Source organism: Psittacula echo (assembly GCF_963264785.1).
Source record: "Psittacula echo genome assembly, chromosome: 6".
Lineage (NCBI taxonomy): Eukaryota > Metazoa > Chordata > Aves > Psittaciformes > Psittacidae > Psittacula > Psittacula echo.
Window position 1 is genome coordinate 16,033,215 of NC_137743.1, and position 21,627 is coordinate 16,054,841.

At 62.7% G+C, this 21,627-nt stretch overlaps 2 protein-coding genes across 3 annotated transcripts; one reads left to right on the forward strand and one right to left on the reverse strand.

Annotated features, from left to right (window-relative positions):
- Positions 1-198: 198 nt before the first annotated feature.
- GOLGA7B (golgin A7 family member B) lies at positions 199-6,274 on the forward strand (the record flags this gene model as incomplete). The annotated part of the gene is made up of 5 exons (XM_080621037.1): positions 199-255; positions 5,164-5,289; positions 5,651-5,803; positions 5,950-6,051; positions 6,170-6,274. 5 exons carry the CDS (start codon positions 199-201, stop codon positions 6,272-6,274), a joined length of 543 nt encoding a protein of 180 aa, XP_080477163.1.
- Positions 6,227-20,846, reverse strand: CRTAC1 (cartilage acidic protein 1; the record flags this gene model as incomplete). Of its 2 annotated transcripts, XM_080621035.1 has the most annotated exons (15): positions 9,157-9,269; positions 9,507-9,650; positions 9,959-10,001; positions 10,128-10,273; positions 10,535-10,703; positions 10,788-10,888; positions 11,624-11,706; positions 12,378-12,514; positions 12,645-12,790; positions 13,092-13,226; positions 13,736-13,892; positions 14,551-14,681; positions 15,585-15,781; positions 17,046-17,242; positions 20,802-20,846. In XM_080621035.1, the coding sequence occupies 15 exons, from the start codon at positions 20,844-20,846 to the stop codon at positions 9,157-9,159; spliced, it is 1,944 nt and encodes a 647-aa protein (XP_080477161.1). The 2 variants fall into 2 exon arrangements, with proteins under 2 accessions (XP_080477162.1, XP_080477161.1); XM_080621036.1 differs by lacking the exons at positions 9,157-9,269; positions 20,802-20,846 and adding an exon at positions 6,227-6,288 and having other exon boundaries at positions 17,046-17,170.
- Positions 20,847-21,627: the final 781 nt, after the last annotated feature.

Sequence of the window (21,627 nt, forward strand, 5' to 3'; positions counted from 1 at the left end):
GGATGGGGGTGGTCGTAGGGCGGCTGGAGCTGGCACTTTTCCCTGTGTCCTGTCTGTGCAGGCTGCTCCAGTGCCCGCATCCCTGTCCTGCATCCGCGCAGCCGGCTGGGACACTGACACCTGTGCCTGTCACTCCAGGGAGCTGCCTGTGTCACTGCCTGTGTCACCTTTCACAGCAGTGAGACCGGAAGCAGGACCATGGGGGCTGCCCCCTCTACAGTGGGGACCTCGGGGCCAGCCAGCCAGGGTGGCATGGTAAGGACATTCCCTGGGGGTGCCCCCTCGCCACTTTGGGCCCTCCCCAGGGACCTGTGCCTGCCTGTAGCACAGAGCAGATCTATGCTGCAGATCTGTGCCCCCCAGGAGCCAGGGGAGATGGAGGCTCCTGGGAAATGAGATGTTGAGCAAAGTCCTGGCCGGCTGTTTCCATCATGTCCCAGTTCCCTCTCCCACTACAGCTTTGGGCACTGCCAACTTTGTTTCTGTGGGCAGAGATGCATCCTAAGGGCCCGGGTGGGCTGAGTGGACTATGTGGGCTCCCTCCCTGCTCCCATCCTCCCATCCTCCCCATCCTCTTGTCTCTTCCATCCTTTCATCCTTCCTGTTCCAACCCCATTCCATGCTCCTAGGCCTCCCAGGCTGCATCACTGCTGGGCTTAGTATGCCCCCACTGCAGAGCAGGGACCCTCGTGGGGCGGGACGGGACAGCATGCCAGGGCTGGCTATGCAGAGACACAGACCTCAGGGATGTGACTCCAGCCATGGCGGAGGCTGGGGCACGACTGGGAGGGTCTCGGTGGGGCTGAGCTGTGCCGGGTCCATGGTTGCGGTGGGGCCGGGCAGCGGGCAGGGCGGCGGTGTCCGTGCACTCACCCTGCACCTACACACGCTCCCGCTGGCGCGGCAGCCCCAGGAATGCGGCTGGCAGCGCTCCCGGCCCAGCTGCGGGGAATGGCAGCCCCGGCGCAGTCCCGGCCCCCCCGGCACCTCCCGCACACAGACACCCGGTTCGCTGCCGGCACCCCCCGGCCTGGCTCCCAGCGGGGCAGGAAAGGGGCACGTCCCGCGTGGGGAAGCCTCTCACCCCTCCGCCCCATCAGGGCGGTGGGAAAAGCCACCTGTGTCAGTTCCCAGCACAGCCCCGTCCCGGGCTGGGGCAATCCCTGCAGAGCCCCAGCTCCCAGCCAGCACCTTTGCCAAAGCTGGACCTTGGCACTGTGCTCCAAAACCGCATCCCCCTCTGCTTGCAGGATGCTGTGTTGTCCCCCCATGCACTCCTGTGGGGGCTGCTGGGGTCTGCCCTCACACCCTCTGTGGGGGATCCCAGTGCAATGGGGTCCTGTCACCACCAATTGAGATAGACACAGCTGGATGTGGCAGTGCTGCAGGTGCCACTCAGCACCTCAGGGTGCCCAGGCTGTAGGATCAGCTCAGGGCACTCTCCTTGTCCTGTTGAAGGAGCAGGTTAGGGCATTTGGAGCTGTTTTCAGGGGCTCCCAGTGTGGGAGATGTGCCCCCCCCCATACTGGTGTACACACCTGGCTTCTCCCAGGAAAGGTTATCAGCTGATCACCCTGCTCTGCTTTGTCTGTGTGCCTCCCAAATGTCACCCTTGTCCTCACCGGGGTGGTGAGCTCATGCTCCCTCCCATTAATGAAAGTTCCCCCAGCGCCCTCTGAAGTAGCTGCCAGGACCTGGATCTGCCTTGGCCCCTTTGAAGTGGAGCCAGAGCAACTGACAGGCCTGACAAGCTTGGGAGGGGGCTTGGCATGCAGTGGGTGCAGGATGGGACCCCAGGGGTCTGTTCCGGGCTGGTTGCAGGGCTCCATGGCCCTCAGGCACCATGCTGGGGCTCCAGGAAGGGTCAGGGTGCTGGGATGGGGTGCAGCACTATGCTCCTGGGGAAATTTTGGGGACGTCCTGTGGTCCTGACCTGGGAGCCAGGTGCAGGGGCTGGACCAGGAGCACTGCTGGCCATGGATGACTCAGTGTGAGGGATACAGGCACACTGGCTGTGTGGGGCTGGCCATAGGGGCCCCAAGTATGCCTCATGCCTGTTCTGTGGGTCCATGGGCATGGCATGTTGTGGCACAGACAGCAACCTGCCCACTCTGCATGGAAACCAGCAGGGTCTGTTTTTTAACCTGCTCTGGTTAAAACTGGAAAGCCCTGATGGTGCATCCTGCATGGAGGGGCTGGCAGGTCCTGGTGGGCTCTGGAGATGCTGCAGGCACCACAGGCAGGGCGGGGGGCTGTGCAGTGATGAGGACTGTGGAGCAGGTCCAGGCTGTCCAAGTCCTGCCTAACACTGGGCAAAGCTTGCTCCTGGGTCATGCAGCTGGCAGAAGGTAGCTGCCCATGGTGGGGTGAAGATGTCCCACCAAAGGACACGTGCTCTGGTGATGCAGACAGCAGGTCCATGGCTTGTGAGGCAGCAGGAGCCCAGAACTGAGGGTCTGGATCTTGGGCTGAGCTGGTGCAGCCAGAGAAGAGCCATTCCTTCAGCAGCAGGGCAGGGCAGCCGGGCAGAGCCGGGGTGTCAGCCGGACCCCCGGCTGCTCTTGACCCCTCGCTGCAGAGTGGAGAGCAAACTTCATCTCCTGGCAGGCAGAGCATTGCCATGGCAACTGGCAGGGCCCTGCCAGGCAGGCAGGGAGTCCTGACGTGCTGGTGACACACAACACGGGAAGGAGCCGGAAGGAAGGGCCTGGGCCTGGGGGCATGCGGGGACAAGCTCGAGTGTGTGAGCACATGGGCGTGTGCCTGGGTGCACGTGGGGGGTGCAGGCAGGTGTGGGCAGCCAGTGCATGCACGAATACCTTCATCTGTGTGCATGCACGTGTGTGCACACGGGAGAGTTCACCCCAGCCCCGAGGGGGCTCCTTTGGCTCTGTGGCACTCTCTGGGCAGGGTGTACCCCACAGCTGCGGGGTGTGCGCTGGCAGGGCTGCTCTGAACCACGGGAGCAGCAGGTTCCCCTGAAAGCGATGGGATCTGTAGCTTTCTCTGTGGGAAGATGAGCCCTGTGACTTGGATCTCTGCCTGCACGTGTGCTTTTGTCCCTTGGTCACAAACCCTGCTACACTCCAGTGTACTGGGGCTGCCCACCAGCCTCCCCAGGGCTCTGCCTCTCTTTGCTCCGCCCTAAGCCTGTGCTGGTGCTCAGGACAGGGAGCAGGAGTCAGACAACACTGTTTCATCAGGGTCCCTGTGTGCTGCGTTAGCAGCCTGGGCAGACATGCTGGCAGGGCCCCACGCTGCCTCCAGCATCGCCCAGGTGTTGAGGGAAGGGCTGGCTGCTCTCCTGCACGATGAGGGCCCTGTGCCCAGCCACCGCATCCCTCCTGCTTCACCATGGACCCAGCTGTGAGCACCCCCTCCTTCCCCTCTCAGGAGAGCCTCTGTTCCCCGTTTGGCATTTCTCTGGCTCTAATTGAGCTGTCAATGGGCAGAGATAACAGGGAATTCGTTAGTTCTGCTCTTTGATGTCTGTCTGCACTGCGATCGCAGCTCCGCTCCACAGCCTAGTGCCAGATGTAAATCCTTTGCAAACAAACAGCTTCAGACGAGGCCTCTTGGCACGGCTGGCTGCCAGCCCCAGGGTGGGCCCCCGGGTCTCCACCGGGCCAGCCCCACGGCAGCCCAGGGCCCCCGTTACCCCAGCACTTCCCCCCAGGGACCTACAGCCGCATCCCCTCGGCAGCCGGGCCCCAGTACTCGCAGTGCTGGCCGGACCCTCGGGACATAGAGCAGCAGTTCCTCTCCTCGAGCTCCCTGCTGGGGGAGCCAGACCCCGGTACCGCTGTCCCTAGCAGCTGGGCCGCGTCCTCCAGGGGCTCCGTGCCGGTAGCGGCGGGCGCCCATCCCCGGCGCCTCGGGGCGGGCCGTGGCGGGCCGAGCGGCTGCGCACACGGGGCGGCCGGGCCCGCCTCCGCCGCTCGGCACGGCAGCACCGCGGACAGCGCTAGTACCGCCGCGCCGCTCGGCACGGCCCCGGTGACAGCGCCGGTTCCCCCGGCACAGCCCAGCCCGGCCCGGTCCCCCCCCGCGCCATGGCCACCGAGGTGGGTGCGCGGCCACACGGCGGGCGGGGACCACCCCGGCAGCGGGCGCTCCCGGTGCCGGGTTGCGGCGGAGCCCCCCCGCTCTGCCCTCCCGTGCCCGCGGCCACTGGGGAAGGGGGCAACGTGGGATGCGCTGGTGCTGGGGGGCAGCGTTGGGGCTGGGGTCGGAGTGGGGTGCGCTGGGGGGTGGTGTGGGGCTGGGAGGGTGCATGGTCTGTGTGCACAGAAGGGCCAGTGTGTATGTGGGGTGTCCGGAGGGGTGGGGGTGCGGGGGGTGAAGGGTGTGAAGGGTGCCCTTGCTGGAGGGAGCAGGTGGGTCTGGGGTGGGGTATCCCTGGAAAAGGGAGGGCTGTGGGGTTGGGGGTCTCTTTCTCATGTGCCGTGGGTAGGACCCTTGACAGGGACAGAGTCTGTGTGGGGCACACAGCAGGCGGTGGCCCCATGTCAGCCAAAGGGAAGCACAGGGTGGGGTCTGAGACGCGCCCTTGGCACAAGCTGGCCCCTGCTTTCCCGCCTCCAGCTCCACAAAACTGCTCCGGGGGCTGGCGTGGGCCCTCAGTACTCCGTGGGGTGCCGGGGCTGGGCCGAGCGCCTGCGGCCGGGGCTGCCGATCCCTTTTGTGCAGCCGCCCCGCTATAGCCTGCCGCCCGCCGCGCTGCTGCTGCAGCCCCGCTGCCAGGCGCCTGCTCCTGCCCTGCTCGCTCCCATTCCTGCCTGGGAGCTGCTGCGGGGCTGTGTGCTGCGGACAGGGGGCTGTCCCCTCCCCGGGCCGTGGCCCCCCAGAGGACACACACCCATGCGTGCAGGAGCCGGTGCAGGCGAGGCCAGGCACCAGCAGGGAGCACGTGCGCTTGCACATGCTCCAAGTGAGGGGCTGCCGTGGCATCCTTCCCTTGCCACCATCCTCTCCTCACCCCTGGCCTGGCACCTCCAGTACTGAGCTGCGCTCACAGCGTCACACAGCCCGTGCTGCAGGCTCCCTGCCTGGGGGTGTGTGAGCCTGCAGCCCCTGACGCTAGGGGAATGGCACTGCCCCCCAGCAGGGATGCCTGGCACCCCACGGCTGCAGCCTCCAGCCTCACCCCGATGCCCTCCCCAGGTTCACAGCCTGCAGGAGCTACGGCGCAGTGCATCTCTGGCCACCAAGGTCTTTGTGCAGCGGGATTACAGCGATGGGACCACGTGCCAGTTCCAGACAAAGTTCCCCCCTGAGCTGGAGAGCCGGGTAGGGAGCAATGCAGGCTGACAGGGAGGGGGGTGCCCTATGCTGGTGCCCTACTGGGACTTGGTGGGCAGAGGGGTCTGAGGGCATGGGGTCTCCACAGAAGGTTTGTTGTATGGCCCTGGGTCAGCTGATGCTGCTGGGTGCATATGCAATCACAGCCACTTTGTCCCGTCTGCAAGGGCTTGGGTGCTCCTGGGGACCAGGAGGCTCTGGTGAAGGGTGGAAGGCGGATAGAGGCCAGGGAGCTGAGGCATCAGCTGAGCGATGTTTTAAGCTCCCCAGTTCCCCTTGTGGATGGGGACAGAACAGTGCTGGGGTCAGCCTCTGTCCAGACTCCTCTTCACGCTGGTTTGTGCTCTAGATCGAGCGGCAACTCTTTGAGGAAACAGTGAAAACCCTTAATGGCTTCTACGCTGAGGCGGAGAAGATTGGGGGCAGCTCCTACCTGGAGGGGTGCCTGGCCTGTGCCACTGCCTATTTCATCTTCCTCTGCATGGAGACGCACTACGAGAAGGTGCTGAGGTCCAGGGGAGGGCCCAGGGATGGGCACGCCTGCAGGCCTGGCGGTGGGCACAGGGTGGGCACAGGCAGCAGGGGGGCTGGAGGGTAGAGCAGGCAGTGGTGCTGGCAGGCTCTGAGTGTCCCTCCGTGTGCTGGCAGGTCCTGAAGAAGATCTCCAAGTACATCCAGGACCAGAACGAGAAGATCTATGCACCACGAGGGCTGCTGCTCACGGACCCCCTGGAGCGTGGCATGAGGGTCGTATCCTCTGGGCAGTGGGATGCTGGGGGGTGACAAGGGTGAGGGGTGGGGGAACACTGCAGTGTGTGCTGGGCCATTGGGCTTGCCTATCTCACCGATGATCCTTAGCAGGGTCCAGATTGAGATCTCCATCTACGAGGACCGGTGCAGCAGCGGCAGCTCCAGCAGTGGCAGCTCAAGCAGCAGCAGCAGTGGGGGGGGTGGTGGGGCGGGGGGCCGGTGACTGGCAGGGGGTCCCTGCAGGGACTCGTACTGCCAGGACAGTGGTCTGTCCGAGCTCCGCAGGCTGCACTACCAGAGCACCCGCTTCTGAGCCCAGGGAGAGCGGGAGGGGGAGGCCGGGGGCTTCCACTCCTGTCTGCTCTGTGCTCCCCACAGTGGCTCTGCCCCTGCTCAGACCCACTGCGGGCAGGGGCTGGTGCTGGTGCATCCCACGTGCTTCCCACTGAGAGAAACTGGTGCCAAGGGGTTACTGCAGCCCGCTGGGTGCTCAGTATTGCTGCCTCTGCCCCAAGCGAAGGAGCTTGCCCGGCTGCGTAAGGAGCGCCCTGTGTGTCATGCATCAGGGAGCAGCAGGACTGGTAAAGCCCCAGGCAGTGTTAAGTGGGGAACACGCACTTATCCCTAAGCCCATGGGCACTGTCAGCCTTTGCTGCACCCCTCCCTGGGGTGTCCTGCTCTTGGAGCTGCAGGGTGGGCTCAGCTGCTGTATGCCCAGTGCCTAGTGTGCCTGGCAGAGCCCTGGTGCTGCTTCATCTGCATGATGGTGCCATGCCTTCGCCCCAGCCCTGCCCCACACACTGCCCATTGCTGCTCCCAGCCCTGGCCAGGTACTCTCACCCATCTGGTGGCAGTGTCCTTGCCAGCACCGTCCTTCAGCACTACCCATGACACTGGGCATTTGCTTCTGCTCCCTGCCTGACCCAGTGCCATCCCCAGCTGCACCCAGAAAGCTTCCCAGCCCCAAGCCACGTGCCCAGGGCAGGGATGCACAGTGCTGGGCAGGCCCTTGCCCTTGTGCATTATGCCCCAGGCTCATGCACAGCACAGCTCCACCAGAACCCTTCCTCTCCTGCTGCTGAGCCTTCTCTTGCCCACACATCCTGCATGCGTCTGCCACCAGCACCCTAATTCTCAGCCTGGCCTGCAGTGAGGACCCCAAGGGGCACCTGGGGCTGGCTGCAAGGTGTGGGGATTCATTAGCCAAGGTCAGATGGTGGGGAATAGGAGGGTCCCTGTGATATCCAGCACCCTGAGGAGAAGAGTCCCTGCTTGGGTGCAGGGCTGAACCGAGGCAGCACTGCTCTCCTGGGACCCTGGAGGGAAAACCTTGCCCCCTGGGACTCCCTTTGGCTCTGTCACAGAGCATGTGTGGGGTGGCCCTGGCCCTGCCATTCCCACAGGGGCTCTGCTGCATGGAGATCTTCCTCAATAAACCCTGGCTTCATCCCTCACTGTGCCTGCCCCGTGTCCTGTCAGAGTGGGGAGTGGGGCAATGCTGGGGGGCACAGAGGCAGGCTGGACATGCCCCAGCACACCAAGGTGCACAGAACCTCATAAGGAGGGTGAACATGGGGGAAATAAGGAGGAGGGACAGAACAGTCCACAGGGGGAGTGGGGACAGACCCATTTAGCATTCCTGGGCTCCAGTGACCCGCAGGAAAACCAGTGCAGGAAGGGGTTTATTCAGCTGGCACTGGGTGCAGCCGGCACAGTGCTGAGGGCGAGCAGGGGGCACTTGGCTGTGCTGGGTGGGCTAGTTGTGCTGGCAGCGCCCACCCGCACCCAGGGAGAAGCCATGGCGGCAGTGGCAATGGAAGGAGCCGTGGCTGTTGTGGCAGATGTGGTCGCAGGGGCCAGGCTGTGCCTGGCACTCATCTACATCTGCGAAAGAAGGAGAGAGGGTCAGAGCTGTGCCAAGGGTACAGGGCTCATCAAGGGGACATGGATGGGATGCTCTGGGGCAGGGTGAAGCTGGGACATGAAAGCCTCTCCAGTGCCTACAGCCATGCAGCTCTTGTCCTGACCCCCTTTGTCCCCAAGGCTGCTGGGAGGCAGATGCCCCCTTACTCCATCAACTCCTGCACAGCCACTGTCTGTCCATTCTGTCCCCCATGTTTTGGGTTGGCTGGGACGAGGTCTATGAGCACAACAGGGCACCCAGGAAACAGCATCCCTGCTCCTACAGCAGCATGGGGTGCTCCTGGCCCTGCTGCCTGCAGGTACTCACCCAAGCACTGGCTGGCAGCGGGATCAAGGGGGTGGAAACCCAGGCGGCAGTGGCAGGCAAATGCCCCAGGGGTGTTGGTGCAGAGCTGGCTGCAGTTGTGCAAGCCCTGGGCACACTCGTCAATGTCTGGTGGTGGGGAAGAGAGTGGGGTTATAGCATGCAGGGGGAAAGCAGCCTGTCCTGTTGTTGGGGTGTGAGCACCCGGTCCCTCCATTGCTGCACATGTGTCCATAGTCCCATGGCTGGAAGCAAGGATGGGCAGGGGCAGAGCTGCCCAGGGCCACTATGCAGAGCTAGCTCCTGGCACCAGGGCAGGGAGGGCTTCCTCAGCTCCCTCCCCATAAAGCCCCAGAGCAGGGTGGACAGAAACACGGGCACAACCCTGCACCGCACAGCTCAGCAGCTTGGGTTGATAGACAGGATACAGTTTATTGAGGGGGTTCTCTGGGAGAGAGGCTGGAAGACTGAGCAGGGTCCGACTCCAAACAGTGGGGTCAATACGTTAAAAAACAGGGTCGGGGGGACCCTCCTCTGCCAGGGCTGGGGAGGTGGTCCCCATCGCCGAGAAGGGGATAGGCAAAGCACACACGTCGCAGGCCAAACCAGCAGGCACATGGTACAGTATTGAGGCGACGGAGCAAGCGACCAGCCTGAGAGGTGCCAGCAGGGCAGGAGCAGCGCTGGGGCAGAGAGGTTCTATCCCCAAACAAGGTGCAAAGGGACAGCTGGGCTCCATACCCCTCCCAACACAGGCCACCCCTGTAGGGCACAGCCAGCACTTCCAGGGCAGCTCGACATGGAGAGAGAAAAGGAGAGACAGGCAGAGTCTGGCCGGTCCTTCTGCCAAGGCTGCTCTGGCGGGTTACAGGGAGGGCTTAAAGTGCATAGAGACAAAGGCAGAGTCCAAGGACCAGAGGGAGGAGAGCGCTCTGGGGGAGCCTGGGCCAGCTCCCGGTGGAGGGGTATCCCCCAAAAAAGGCCACTTGAGCTACACAGAGAAGGAGAGAAGGAGCAAGAGAGAAAGAGAGAAGGGGAGTCAGCGGCAGCACAGCAGGAGGCACAGGACAAACAGAGAGGGAGCCAGGGTGGATGTGGCTGTGCAACCACCAGCAGCTTGCAGGGTGCAGCCAAGCCTTTGGCAAGGGTGCAGCAGCATCCCAAGGGGTGCCTTTGGGCTTTGCCAGGCTGCAGTGGCATGGGGTTCAGGGTCCCAGCCATCACTCACCCACGCAAGCTGTGCCATCCTCATTGGGCTCAAAGCCCCGGCCGCAGCGCTTGTTGCTGCGGCAGCGGTACGCGCCGTAGGTGTTAATGCAGACGGGCTTGTCCCGGGGGCAAACAAAGGGAAACTCGGTGCATTCATTTGTGTCTGCAAGCAGAGGGGCCTTGGTGTGAGATGGCTGGGCTGCGAGCCTGGGGCTGCCAGCCATGGCTCTTCCAGTTCCCCCTGCACATGCTGGATGCCCCCCTAGATGTAGTCACACACAGGCCATGCATCTGTCCAGGAGGCTCACAGCGCTGCCCCCTGCCACCTCCCTGCTGTCTCCCATTGCTTGATGCTCTAGCACAATGCCCGCCACATGCCAGCCATGCCTCCTGCCCCTGGCACCATGCTCTCCCCCCTCCCCGTGACACCACAGTCCCCCTCTATAGCCTATGCCCTTGGCAGCCACTCACCTACACAGCGTCCATTCTCGTGCTGGGAGAATCCCTGCCCGCACTGCATTTGAGGAGAAGTGGAAACCGCCAGGATGGGAAGGAATCAGCCCTGGGCAGCCGCCACAGAGCCAGCAGAGCCCAGTCTACCCCCAGAGCCTCCCACCCTGCACACACAGCTGGCCCTCACCTCGAGTGGGGCAGGCACAAGCGGCTCCTCCGTGTCCAGGGGGTAGGGGACCTCCAGGACAGAGTTGGTTTCACTGCTGGCCACTGCTCGTGACACGACGCGGCCATCCGGCCAGGTCACCTCCAGGCTGCTGGGCTTGTCGTGCCCTGCAGGCGGGCAGCCTGTCAGAGGGGGGGTCTCCGGGGCGGGCAGGGGCTGAAAGGAGGCCAGGGGGTGGTAGGGATGGAGGGGCAAAGCCTGCCCTTGCCCCAGGTGCCCATGCTGACGGCCCATGCACAGGGCTGTAGCCCAAAGGGTACACATGAACCAATGGTCATAGGTGACTACCATGCCACAGGGCACTGCAGCAGCAGACCTGGCCCCTGAGCAGGGTGGAAGGCTGGAGGTGGTGGCAGCCCCTTGCTCACCCAGTCCGAAGTGTGCCACGGGCTCCATCTCGCAGAGATACCCGGACCCGCCGTCGATGATGCGCAGGTGGGCCCCGCTGCGCCGTGTGAACAGCACCACCTTGGCCCCCCGTGCAAAGGCCCCGAAGCGGGTGCGCGGGATCACGCGCAGCCAGTTGTTGTTGGTGCCCTGCAAGGGAGGAAGGAGCAGGGACACTGAGCAAGGAGAAGTGGAAGGGTTGGGGATGATGCAAAAACCCCCTGCTTGACTCACCTGGGTGCCCTTGAAGATGGAGATTGGCTGTGCCATAGACTCTCCATGGGATAGGATGAGGTCCAGCATCCCATCACCGTCAAAATCCGTCACTGCACCCCCTGCAAGGACAGGATCATGTCATGCCTGGGGCCCAGTCCCATATGCCCCAGCATTACAATCTTCTGCTGGTGTGGACTCCACAGGTGGCAGCAGCATTCATAGAATCAACTAGGTTGGAAAAGACCTTTAAGATCAAGCCCAAGGACTGCAAGTCCACCACTAAACCATGTCACTGAGGGCCTCATCTACGTGTTTTTTGAACGCTTCCAGGGACGGTGACTCCGCTACTTCTCTGGGAAGCCTTTCCAATATCTGATCACCCTTCTAGTGAAGAAATTTTTCCTAATATCCACTCCCAGCAATGTGAGGTCAATAGAGAAGATGGGGAGACCCCAGTGCAGGAGTAAGGGTCCCTATGTGTGTGGCACTCTGCATTCAGGTGGATTGGCTCCCCAGGCAGTGAAGGGGACATGCAGTGCATGAGGGGCTGTAGGACACAAGAAACTGCCTCACCCCCTCCCAGACACAGAGGTTGGCTTTGAACAGTGGGCACCCAGGAAGGAGCCCCCCAAGAGTGAAGCCCTGGGGAACAACTGGAGATGGCACTGTTAGCTGGGCATGGGCAGATGGAGAAAGCATGGGGCTGCCCCTGGGTGATGGGAGCTCCAGGATGCTGGTGGGGAGCAGGCAGGTGACTCAGCCAGGTATGTGGCATGCCCACGCATAGAGCATAGAGGTGGCCCTGTGGCATATCCCCAGCATGGGCCACCACTGCCAGGGCTGGAGAGACCCACCTGTGCCTCGTCCCTCGGGCTCCAGTGCATCTCCTGGATTCAGCTCTTCCACGATGGGGTCCGAGTGCTCCCTGCGGATGAGCCTGCCAAGCACAGACAGGCTGTTAGCGCTGAACCACATGATCCCCAGCACCTTCCCAAGAAGTGCCTGTCTCCTGCAGCAGCATGGTAGAGAGGCAACAGCCCCAGTGGCTATGCAGGGTGAATGGGGGACAGAACTGGCCCCTGCCTGTTGGCACCTCACATCCCTGCTCCATGCAGGGGTGACAGGGATGTCATAAGAGCCTGGCTTTTCTGCGGAGCAGAAATGCCATTTTCAAACACTGCTGCATCCCACCAGCAGTGGAGATGCTCCCCTTCCCCAAGGGCAACCTGCCACTCTACTGACCTCCAGCCACCCATATGTGCCAGCACTGGGTGGACAGCCAGCTCCCTCCACCCCACACACCAGGCAAGGAGGTCCCACACAGCGAGAACAAGGAATTGACCCCCGCTACTAACAGGAGCCAGGAGCAAGCTTCCATGCAGCTGCTAATCAGCAGTGCTGGGGACCCAAGGGGCTGCTGCAGGCACGATCACAGTGCCTGGTAATGATACAGGGAAAGGCTCAGTCACGGCACCCTTTATAAGCAGAGCCCAAGCAGTGCCACTGCTGGAGAGGAGCCCCATGAGCCTGGCTGTGCCTCCAGGGCTGTTCAAGCCCCCAGAGCGGGTGCAGGCTGCCGCAGCGCCCTGGTACCCGCCGGGCTCCTACCGGAAGAGGCGGTTGGCGGAGGAGCCACGGTAAGCGATGTTGTTGAAGAAAACCTCCAGCTCCTGGTCGTTGTCAAAGTCTGCTGCGATGACAGTGCGGACAGGGGACGGCATGGAGAACTTGGGGGTGGCGATGTCCTGCATGAGGGATGGGCACAGGGAGTGAGATGCTGGGTGTCCTCCTCGCTGGGAATTGGGCTCAAAGCCAAATCAGGGTGAAGGCAGCCATCCCAGCCAAGGACGCTCAATGGCAGTGGGGGGCCCTCACCCGGAATCGGATGCGCCCAGGGGCCCCAGTCTGCAGGAAGAGGCGGTGTGGCCCATTCCAGTTGCCATAGACAACATCCACCCGCCCATCGCGGTTGAAGTCAGCCAGCGCCACGCCACGTCCATGCTGGTAGGGGTCATCCAGCCCTGGGGAGCCACAAGAGGATGGGGGGAGACAGGACTCCCTTCCTGCCTCTGTCTCCCAGGGATACCTCCCGGGATGTGCCCCACGGACCCCACATGGGTCCTCCCTGTGCAGGACTGCATCCCTGCACTGTTGGATGCCCTGGTGCACCCCAGCCACCCCAGTGGCCAGCAGGGCTCTGGATCCCCAGTGCTGTCCCTCCACCCTGTTCTCAAACAGCCCTTGCAGGGAGTGACAAGCAGAGCCAGCCCTGCCTTGAGGTCCCCAACACCTGGCTGCTCCGCCGCGACTTCCCCAACTCACCCACAGCAGCTGCCACATCCCGGTATGTTCCATCCCCCCGGTTGTGGAAGAGGAAGTTGGGGCTGTTCTCATTACCACAGAATATGTCAGAGGCGCTGTCACTCAGGATGGGGCCCACGGCCAGCCCACGGCCCCCTGGAGACAGGAGCACGGGAGTGAGGGGACAGTGGGTGCCCTTCCCCAGGGGAGTTCACGCTCCTCAAACCCTGTCGGTGCTGCCCACAAAGAGTGCTCTGCTTGCCCACCTCCCATCTGTAATCGGTCTCATCAGGAGCTAATTGAGTCTGGCAGAGACTTGTGTCATCCCCACTCTAATCACTGCCATCGCCATGGTGACAACACTCCTAATTAGTGACAATTTACTGCTGGGGAGACGGGGTACGGTAGCGATCGCCGCGGGGGTCAGGCAGCACGGGGCGCAGGCTCCCCGCTGCCCCACTCCAGTGCCCATGGCCCCGCGGGCATCAGCCCAGGCGGGCATGCCGTGACCCTGGTCCCTTCCACTGGCCGTGGGGCTGCCACTAGATGGGGCAGTCAGGCAGCCTAACGCATGGCGCTGCCCGCTGCCCGGCCTGAGACAGGGCCCCGCGCTCGCCGTGCCTCGCAGCGCCCCGTCCCGTCCTCCGGGGCGCAGCAGCCGGTACCTGTGTACTTGCTGACGCCAGCCTGCACGGCCACGTCCACCAGCACCACGACGCCGCGGGCAGGGTCACTGGCAGCCACATCCATCTCGATCAGCGAGTGGGGGCCCACGTTGCCGCTGGCGTAGTTGGCGATGTAGATGGAGTACCTGCCGGAGCCCTGCGGCCGGCGGCACCTCCTCAGCACCCACCCACCCAAACCCCACCTCCACGGGGACTACACTCCCTGCCGGGGGTTGGATGCTCTCATAGCGCCATGGAACCGGGCACCACAACCAGGTGCTGAGAATGTGCTCTGCAAAGCCTACGCTGGAAAGCACCCCGGGAGTGGGGATGTGCCCCACTGCCGCCAGGAGCTCTGTGGTCCCAGGTTCATGGTGTAGGCACAGGGCAGCCTGACCTCCTCCCCCCAGCATCCCTGATGTGCCAGGTCCCTTCCCCATCCCCACTCCCCTCCTTGTCCCGTGCAGCAGCTGGACCCTGATTTAGTGATAATCGTTTGGAAACAAACCACTGGAGGAGGAGGAAGAAGAAAGAGCAGGTGACAGGAACATAAATCACCTCGACAGGCACGTTTATCAGCTGGCAGCAAGTGTGTGGACAGCCGCCTGCAGTCCCCACAGTTGGGGGGGCTGCCAGCCTTCACAGGCATGGGATTCTGGGGGGCACCCCCGGCCCCAGTTTGGGGTGGGATGGGGCTGGTGCCAAGCAGAAAGGTCCCCTGGGACTCCACAAGGAAGCGCTGGAGGGGCACGGCAGTGAGAAGCAAAGGGAATGGAATGGAGATGCCACCTGCCCACTGTGCGCTGCCTGCTCACCGTCCGGTCCACGCAGGCGACGGAGCGCCCGGCGAAGCGGCTGGCCACATCCCGGTTCACCTCATCGCTCAGGAGGTCCTCCCAGCGCCCGTTGCGGAGCTTGAAGAGCTTGTCTGAGTAGGTGGCCATGCCTGGAGAGGCAGGGGACATGGGTCAGGGGGCTGCAGTGTTCCACCTCCTCCCAAACAGGATGACCTGCAGCAAGGGAAGGCTGCAGAAGCAGCACCTTTTTTCCATTTCCCACAGCATCCCAAACCTCTGCTCCATCCCCTGCAGCCCCCAGCAGCACCACAGGACAGAGCTGCCACTGCAAGAGTCCCCATGACCCTTAAGGGTCTCCAGGAGACACACAGAAGAATCAACTCATTAAGATAAAATGTGTCCCAGCAGGGCACAGCCCTGTAGATCATCCCTGAGAAGGTAAGAAATCGATTGAGTGCCAGGCACAGGCAGTGAGCCACGCTGCCGTGACAGCACCGATGGCAGCACTGATTTAGGGACAGGTGTGCCAGTGGCCACGGGTAATTAGGAGTGTCAGGAAGACAGATCCACTGCCTGGAGGTCAAGGCTGTGGGACAGGGACACAGGGCTGGAGCACTGGCCCAGAGAGCTCCTGGGTGCCTGGTGCAGGGCTGGATCACATGGGCCACCTCCTCACAACAGGCATCCCAGGAGCTGGGACAGCACCAGCAGGGCAGGATTAGACCTGACTTCATCCAGCGAGCACAGGAGAGCCATAGCACAGAGGGGCAGAACTGCTGCAGGGCACAGTGGGGATGTGCATCCCCAGGGATGCTGGGGAAGCTGCTGTCCCACTAAGGGTGCTACCAGGAGCGTGCTGGGCAGCTGGAAGTGCTGACTCAGCGGCTGGCCAGGCTCAGCATCCATCTGCATTGCCATCAATCAATGGAGCCACTCAACTGAGAAATTAACTCCAGCTCACACACATCCCTCACATGCCGAAGGTCATGGGCAGCCATGCTGGGAGCTCCCCCCATGCCAGGCCTCGGGGCACGGCCCCTGGCAGGGCTCACCGGAGAAGGCATTGTTGGTGTTGAGGAAGTAGATCTCCTCACGGCCATCCCCATCAATGTCACAGGCTGTCACACCGATGGCGTTGCCCTGCCGGTCCCGCAGTGCATAGTATGGGGAGCCGTGCTCGTCCTCTGCCACGTTCACCAGCCGTCCCCGAGGCTTATCGTACTTGAGCACCAGGTTGGGGCCATTGTACCTGTGGGTGCGAGCAGGGGTGATGCCCACCTGAGGCTTGGGAACAGGATGAAACCCCCTATCCCACCCCTGGGTGGGCAGACATGGCATGTGACATCAGGATTCCCCATGATAGGGACAGTGATGACCCCCGTGGTCCATGGAGGCCAGGGATCTTGGGCTGCCCTCAGCACCCAAACATGAGGCTGGCTTCTGGCTGCCAATGGGGAGGGCTTAGCCTGGACTTGTTCCAGCTCATGTCAAGCATCCTCTACCCGGCCTGGTTATCCCAGGGCAATGCCAGGGCAGAGGTGGGGTCTGGGCAGCAAGCAGGAAAGGACAAGGTGCAGGTTCTGGCTTGCAGCCCTTTCCCAAGGCATGGAAAGCAGTACACAAGGCAAATCCTCCCAGCATGGTGCGCCCCACTGACTCCCCGCCTGCTCCTGCCCTGTGCACTGGTAAACAAGTTATACAACAGGCATTGTGGTGCTTATAAAACCCCATCCAGCTGCTTGGCCCAGCCCGGCTGGGAGTGGTGGCCTGGGCTGCCCTGGGCTCCCCAGTGCTGCCTGTGGTTTGCTGCTGCAGGGTGATGCTCAGAGCGGCAGCAGGGTCAGACTCTGCCCGCCACTGTGGTGCCCCCAGCTCCTGCAGCTCCAATGGATGTGATTTGTGGGAGTGAGGGGCTCCCTGCACGTGCAAGCCTCCCTCGGCGTGTTCATAGCGTTGTGTACAAAGACACACAGCTCTCAGCCGTGCCAGCACACACACAGAGCCTGCACCGTGGTCCCTGCTAGGGCCAGACCTGCTGGCAGCAGCTGCCCTGGGCCCAGCCCCGCTTGGGTGCGGGCAGTGCGGCACACAGACCCTGTCTCCCCAGCTCCTGTGAACCCTTCCGAGCCATCACTCCAGTAAAGGGCTATAAAAACCCTCCAGCCAATTAACCAGATCTCCAGAGAGCACCGAGTCCTGTCAGCAGGGCCGAGCCAGCCTGGGACACACATGCTCTGCACTGCAGGACGGACCCCAGCCACTGGGCAGCTACGCTGAGCCAGAGGGACCTGGAGCCACAGTGAGGACACCCACGTGGTCCTGCACAGGCAGCATCCCAGCTGGCATCCACACCCTATGTGGGTGCACACATTAGTGGGTGCATGCAGACCCCCATCTCTCCACACTTGAGCACAACCCTCAACCAGCCACGTGCCTGCGGAAGAGCGAGATGCTCTTGGCCCTACCAGGCCACCAGGTCCTGCTGTCAGTGAGGTCCTGGGTGCATCACTCACCCTGCCACGACGATCTCGAAGTCACCATCAGCATCCAGGTCAGTGACGGCCACACCATAGTTGAGCTGTGTGGGGTTGCTGTCGTAGTCAGGCGGGAGGAGGCGGTGGGTTACAGCCGTGAACATGGGCTCGCTGCGCTGGGAGCCCTCGCTGAGCCAGGCCAGGGACAGCAGGCACAGCACCAGCATCCTGGGCACCTGGGAGAGACCTGCAGCCCATCAACTCCAGGAGGAGACCCTGCTCCACAGTGCCCAAGCATCTCCACCAGCCTTGCATAGGAGACAGTATCTTTCCACTCCTTGTCACCCGCCTAAGCCACACCACCAGCCCCCTGATCCTTGGGCACTGCCACAGCTCTGGCATCCCCATGCACGGGCCCTGCTGGGTGCAACTCACCTTTGGGGCTTCCTTGGGATAAGACTGTACTCCAGTGAGCTGGGAGCCAGGGCTGAGCAGCAGTGGGACCTTGGAAGCCCATCCCATGGGAGGGACTGAGAAGGCAGCAAGAGGGCTGCAGGGTGCTGATGAAGCTGAGCTCAGCCTCAGCTTGCTCTACCCCAAGGGGCTGCTGGCACCCAACATCCTGGCAAGTCACAATGCCAATCACTGCTCCTGTGGCAGGGCCAGAGGAAGCCAGCAGTTGCCAGGCTGCGGAGCTTTTCCCCTGTCCAGAGCTGGGTAAAGCCACAGGGAGAACATGGGGATACTCTGCTGGGTGACTTCTGCATGCCTCAGTTTCCCACACTGCTGGCACGGTTTCTCCCAGGGTCTGTGCAGGGCAAGCTCCTTCCAGCCTGGCCAGGGAAGGTTTCTGCACAGGGATGAGGCTGCGGGATGGAGATGCTAGGAGGAACAGGAGCCTGGGAAGAGAGGCTCAATTAACCTGGACTGCGGAGGCCAGTGCCTGCCAGCACTGCTGGCAAGGCTGCGGAGATTTTGGAGCTGGCTCTGACCTGGCTGTAGCACAGGTGACAAACAAGGTGGCACCCAGGACAGGCAGCCCTCACCACAGGCCAGGCAACCCCCTCCAGAGGGGAAGAACCCAGCACCGACCTTTGCAGCCCCAGGCTGTGGGCATGAACCCACGTGCCAGAGCTCCACCTGGAAGCAAAACCAGCCTGTCCCACTCTCACAGACTGGAGGAATGGCTGGGGCACCCGGCCACCAAGGCTGGGACACTGCTCCATGTGATGGTGCCATCCATCCCCTAAGCAGGGCTGCCCCCAGCACTGGCAAGGGGGACAGAGGTGAATGGTCCCATGCTGTGGGCCCTGTCAGAGAGCACAGGGAGCTGTGACAGCTGCAAGGTGCCACATGTGTCCATCTTGGAGACAGGAAGGTGCCCAAGGCATACATCCTAGCAGACCCACCAGGCTGCAGGGAACAGCCTGCTGCTGCCTCTCCTGGGGATGGAAATGGTCCCAAGCGTCTTTAGGGGCCAGAATTCCCCTGTCACAACCAAATACCCTCCAAGCCCACCTGGCTGGGTGGAAAGGGGCTGTCCTCCAGCTGCAGAGGAAGCCTTGAGTCCCACTGCCCAACACACCCAGAGCCCTGCATCCCACTGCAAGCGCCCCATGCAAGGCACATGCAATGGGGCTGGGGTTCCATTGGGTTGCACAGGGATGGGACAGTCCCTGAGTGTCACTCCCCAGTGCCAGGCAGTGAGGGAGAGGAGTCTTTGCCACTAAAGTAGGCATAGGGAAGAGCCACCCACATGAGGACAAATGGGTGCAAGGTTGCTATGTGGACCCCTGCTCATGCACAGCAGCGCCCTTCATCCCCAGCCAGGCAATGGGGACCTGTCCACAGGACATAAGCAAGGCTTTCCCTGCTCTGCCCCCCTCTCCAGCTCCCACTCCCCACGGCTTGGCCTGCTCCCCAGGTTACCCCCCCCACCCCATCCAGCTGCGCCCAAAATCCCTCCAAGTTGGATGGAGCCTTTCCAGTAGGAAACAATGTTCCTGATTGGAGACAAAAAGCTTTTCCCAGTGATCCGGAGCTCGGTGCCATGAGGAAGGGATGCACGGCCCAGAGCCAGGCCATTTTGGGAATGGGAAGGGACGCTCAGGCTATTTGGCAGACAAGAAAGGCCTCATGGCTCCCAGCATGCTGCTTATGGCACCGAATCTCCACCTGAGGTTTGAGGCTATAGGGTCCTGCTTTTATGCAGGGAAGAAAAGCTCAATCTGTCTTGTCCCGGTTTGTGTTGTGGCATCTGGTGGCAAGGTCACCCCAGGAGCTGTGGTCAGCCCAGGGTGCCTGCTCAGCATGGCTAAGCCTGGTGACACCAAGCCAAGGTGCCAGGCAGGGGTAGATGCAGCTGGAGGATGAGAGCAGGGCAGGGGTGCCATGGCCACCCATGAAGGGTACAGCCAGGCAGTCAAGGACAGGGTGCTGGCCCCATGTCAGGGATGCAGCACATAGGGCTCATCTATCCCCACACACGGCTGCAGCTGGCAGTGCCTTGTGGGAAGGGTGAGATGGGACTGGGAATGGAGCTGTGGGGCAGGCAGACCCAGACTCCTCACTAGAGGTGGGGAGATGCTGTCCCCAGGGCTCCTCATGCACCCACATGCACATCTCCAGTCCTTGGCCTACATCATGAGACGAGTGGGAGCTGGTTCTCTGCACAGCCACTCCATCCCACATGCCACTGTGTCATTGCTGCCCACCACACCGCGCACCCCAGGGACATCATGCTCCACCACTGCAGTGACATCCCATCCCAGGCCGCAGCCACCTCCAGCACCGCTGTGAACATTTCGTGACATCATGCGGCAGGGGCCTCATCACACCCCAAAGGCACCCCAGAGCAGTGACAACACAGTCACATCACAGCACCCCATAACATCATGCTGCATGTGCCCCAGTAACATCATATTCCTGTTCCTGCCATTCCCAGGCTGTCACAGCTGTACCTGCCAGGGCAGAGGACAGGAAGGAGATGTCCCACAGACACACAGCCCCTCTCCCACAGCAGCCGGGCTGCCCAGGGACACAGCAGTGACCCCTTCACTGCACCTCAGCCCCAAGCAGCCCAGCCCCTGCAGTGCCCCTGCTCTGGCCAAAGCCCATTGAGCTCTGCTCCTGCTGCTGCCATGGGCTCAGCGCTGCTGCCTCACACACCCCTCTCACAGCCCCTTGTCTGTTCATGCATTCCATCATGGACACTTCTGATGGGCCCAAAGCCCCCAGCTGCTGGCTGGCTCATCCCATGCAGGACTCCTCAGCAACAGACCTGGTACGCTGGGGCTCAGCCAGCAGCAGCTAATGCAGTGTGGAGATGAGCAGTCACCTTAGCCTCTGAGCTCAGCCCAGAGGGACACCAGATCTTTGGGAGGCTCAGACCCACCAGCACCCAGACAGCCCCTTCCCACACAGGCAGGTGCATAGCTGGACCCCTCTCTCCACGCCCCCAGCCCCTGCACAGGCTCAGTCATGACCGAGCACAACTGTCCCTATGAAGAAGAGCTGTCCCTTGCTTCTCACCACCCCAGTGCCCTGCCAGCGCTCCCCAGTCCCAGCCCACAGCCCCGGTCATCGCTTCACCCTCCAGAGCCCAGCCTCTCGCAGCTCAGCATCCTTCCATTCCCGTCCTTCCACCCCCCTTCCTCCCGCATCCCTTGCACGCCGCGGGGCAGGCTGCGGTGTCGCTCCGTCCGCCACCAACTTCTCCGCGGGCCGGTGACTGCGCCAGAGTTGAACACAGCCCCAGAAAACTTCACGGACCGGCACCCCCCGCCCCGTACTCACGGGCCAGGGGGGCTGCCCGGCCCCCCCGCGGCGGCGGGACCGCATCCCGCCGCGCCTGCCTCTCCGCTGCCGGCTCCGCCGCTGCCGGCTTCCGACAAAGGCGGCCCCACCGAGCGGCGCCTTATGTAGCGCTGGGCGGCGGCGGCATCGCCAATGAGCGGGACGAGGGGCGCCGCTGCCAATGGAGAGCGCGGAGGTGGGGCCGCGCCGCGCTGATTTACTGCTCCCATAGACCCGGGATGCTGTGGGACCTGTTGGGGGGTGTTGCTCCGACCCCTGCGCCCGCCGGGATGGAAGTGACTGTGGGGCTCTGGGGTGAGCGGGGCATAGCTCCCCAGGCAGCCGGAGCGGCGGTGGGGAGCTGCTGCCCCCAGGAGAGGAGCTGCACCCCCAGAGGTGCTGCGAGGTGGGTGGCACTCGGGGCACTGCTCCCCACCCGCTGTAAGCAGCGGGAGAGATGGGGAGAGCAGTGCCAGGGACCTGCCCCGTTCTGGACACACTGAGGGTTTGCCTCACAGAGCTGTGCAGTTGAGGGCATGGAAGGGAGTGGAGGTAGACATCTCTCATACTGCAGCACCTAGCTGCCCCTTAAGACTCAGCACCCTGCCTGTGTCATCACTGTGCGAATCACCCACCTCTCTCTGCAGGGACCCCAGGAGTGGCTGTGCCCTGACAGCCAGTCTGAACAGTGGTAAAGGACCTCTCTCAGCCCATGCATGGCACTGACTTGGCCAAAATCTTGTAGTCATTGAGTACCTGAGGCAGCACAGCAGTTAGCCTGCAACCTTCCCTGACGTGTGTGGCTGCTGTGGCACTGGACACAGAA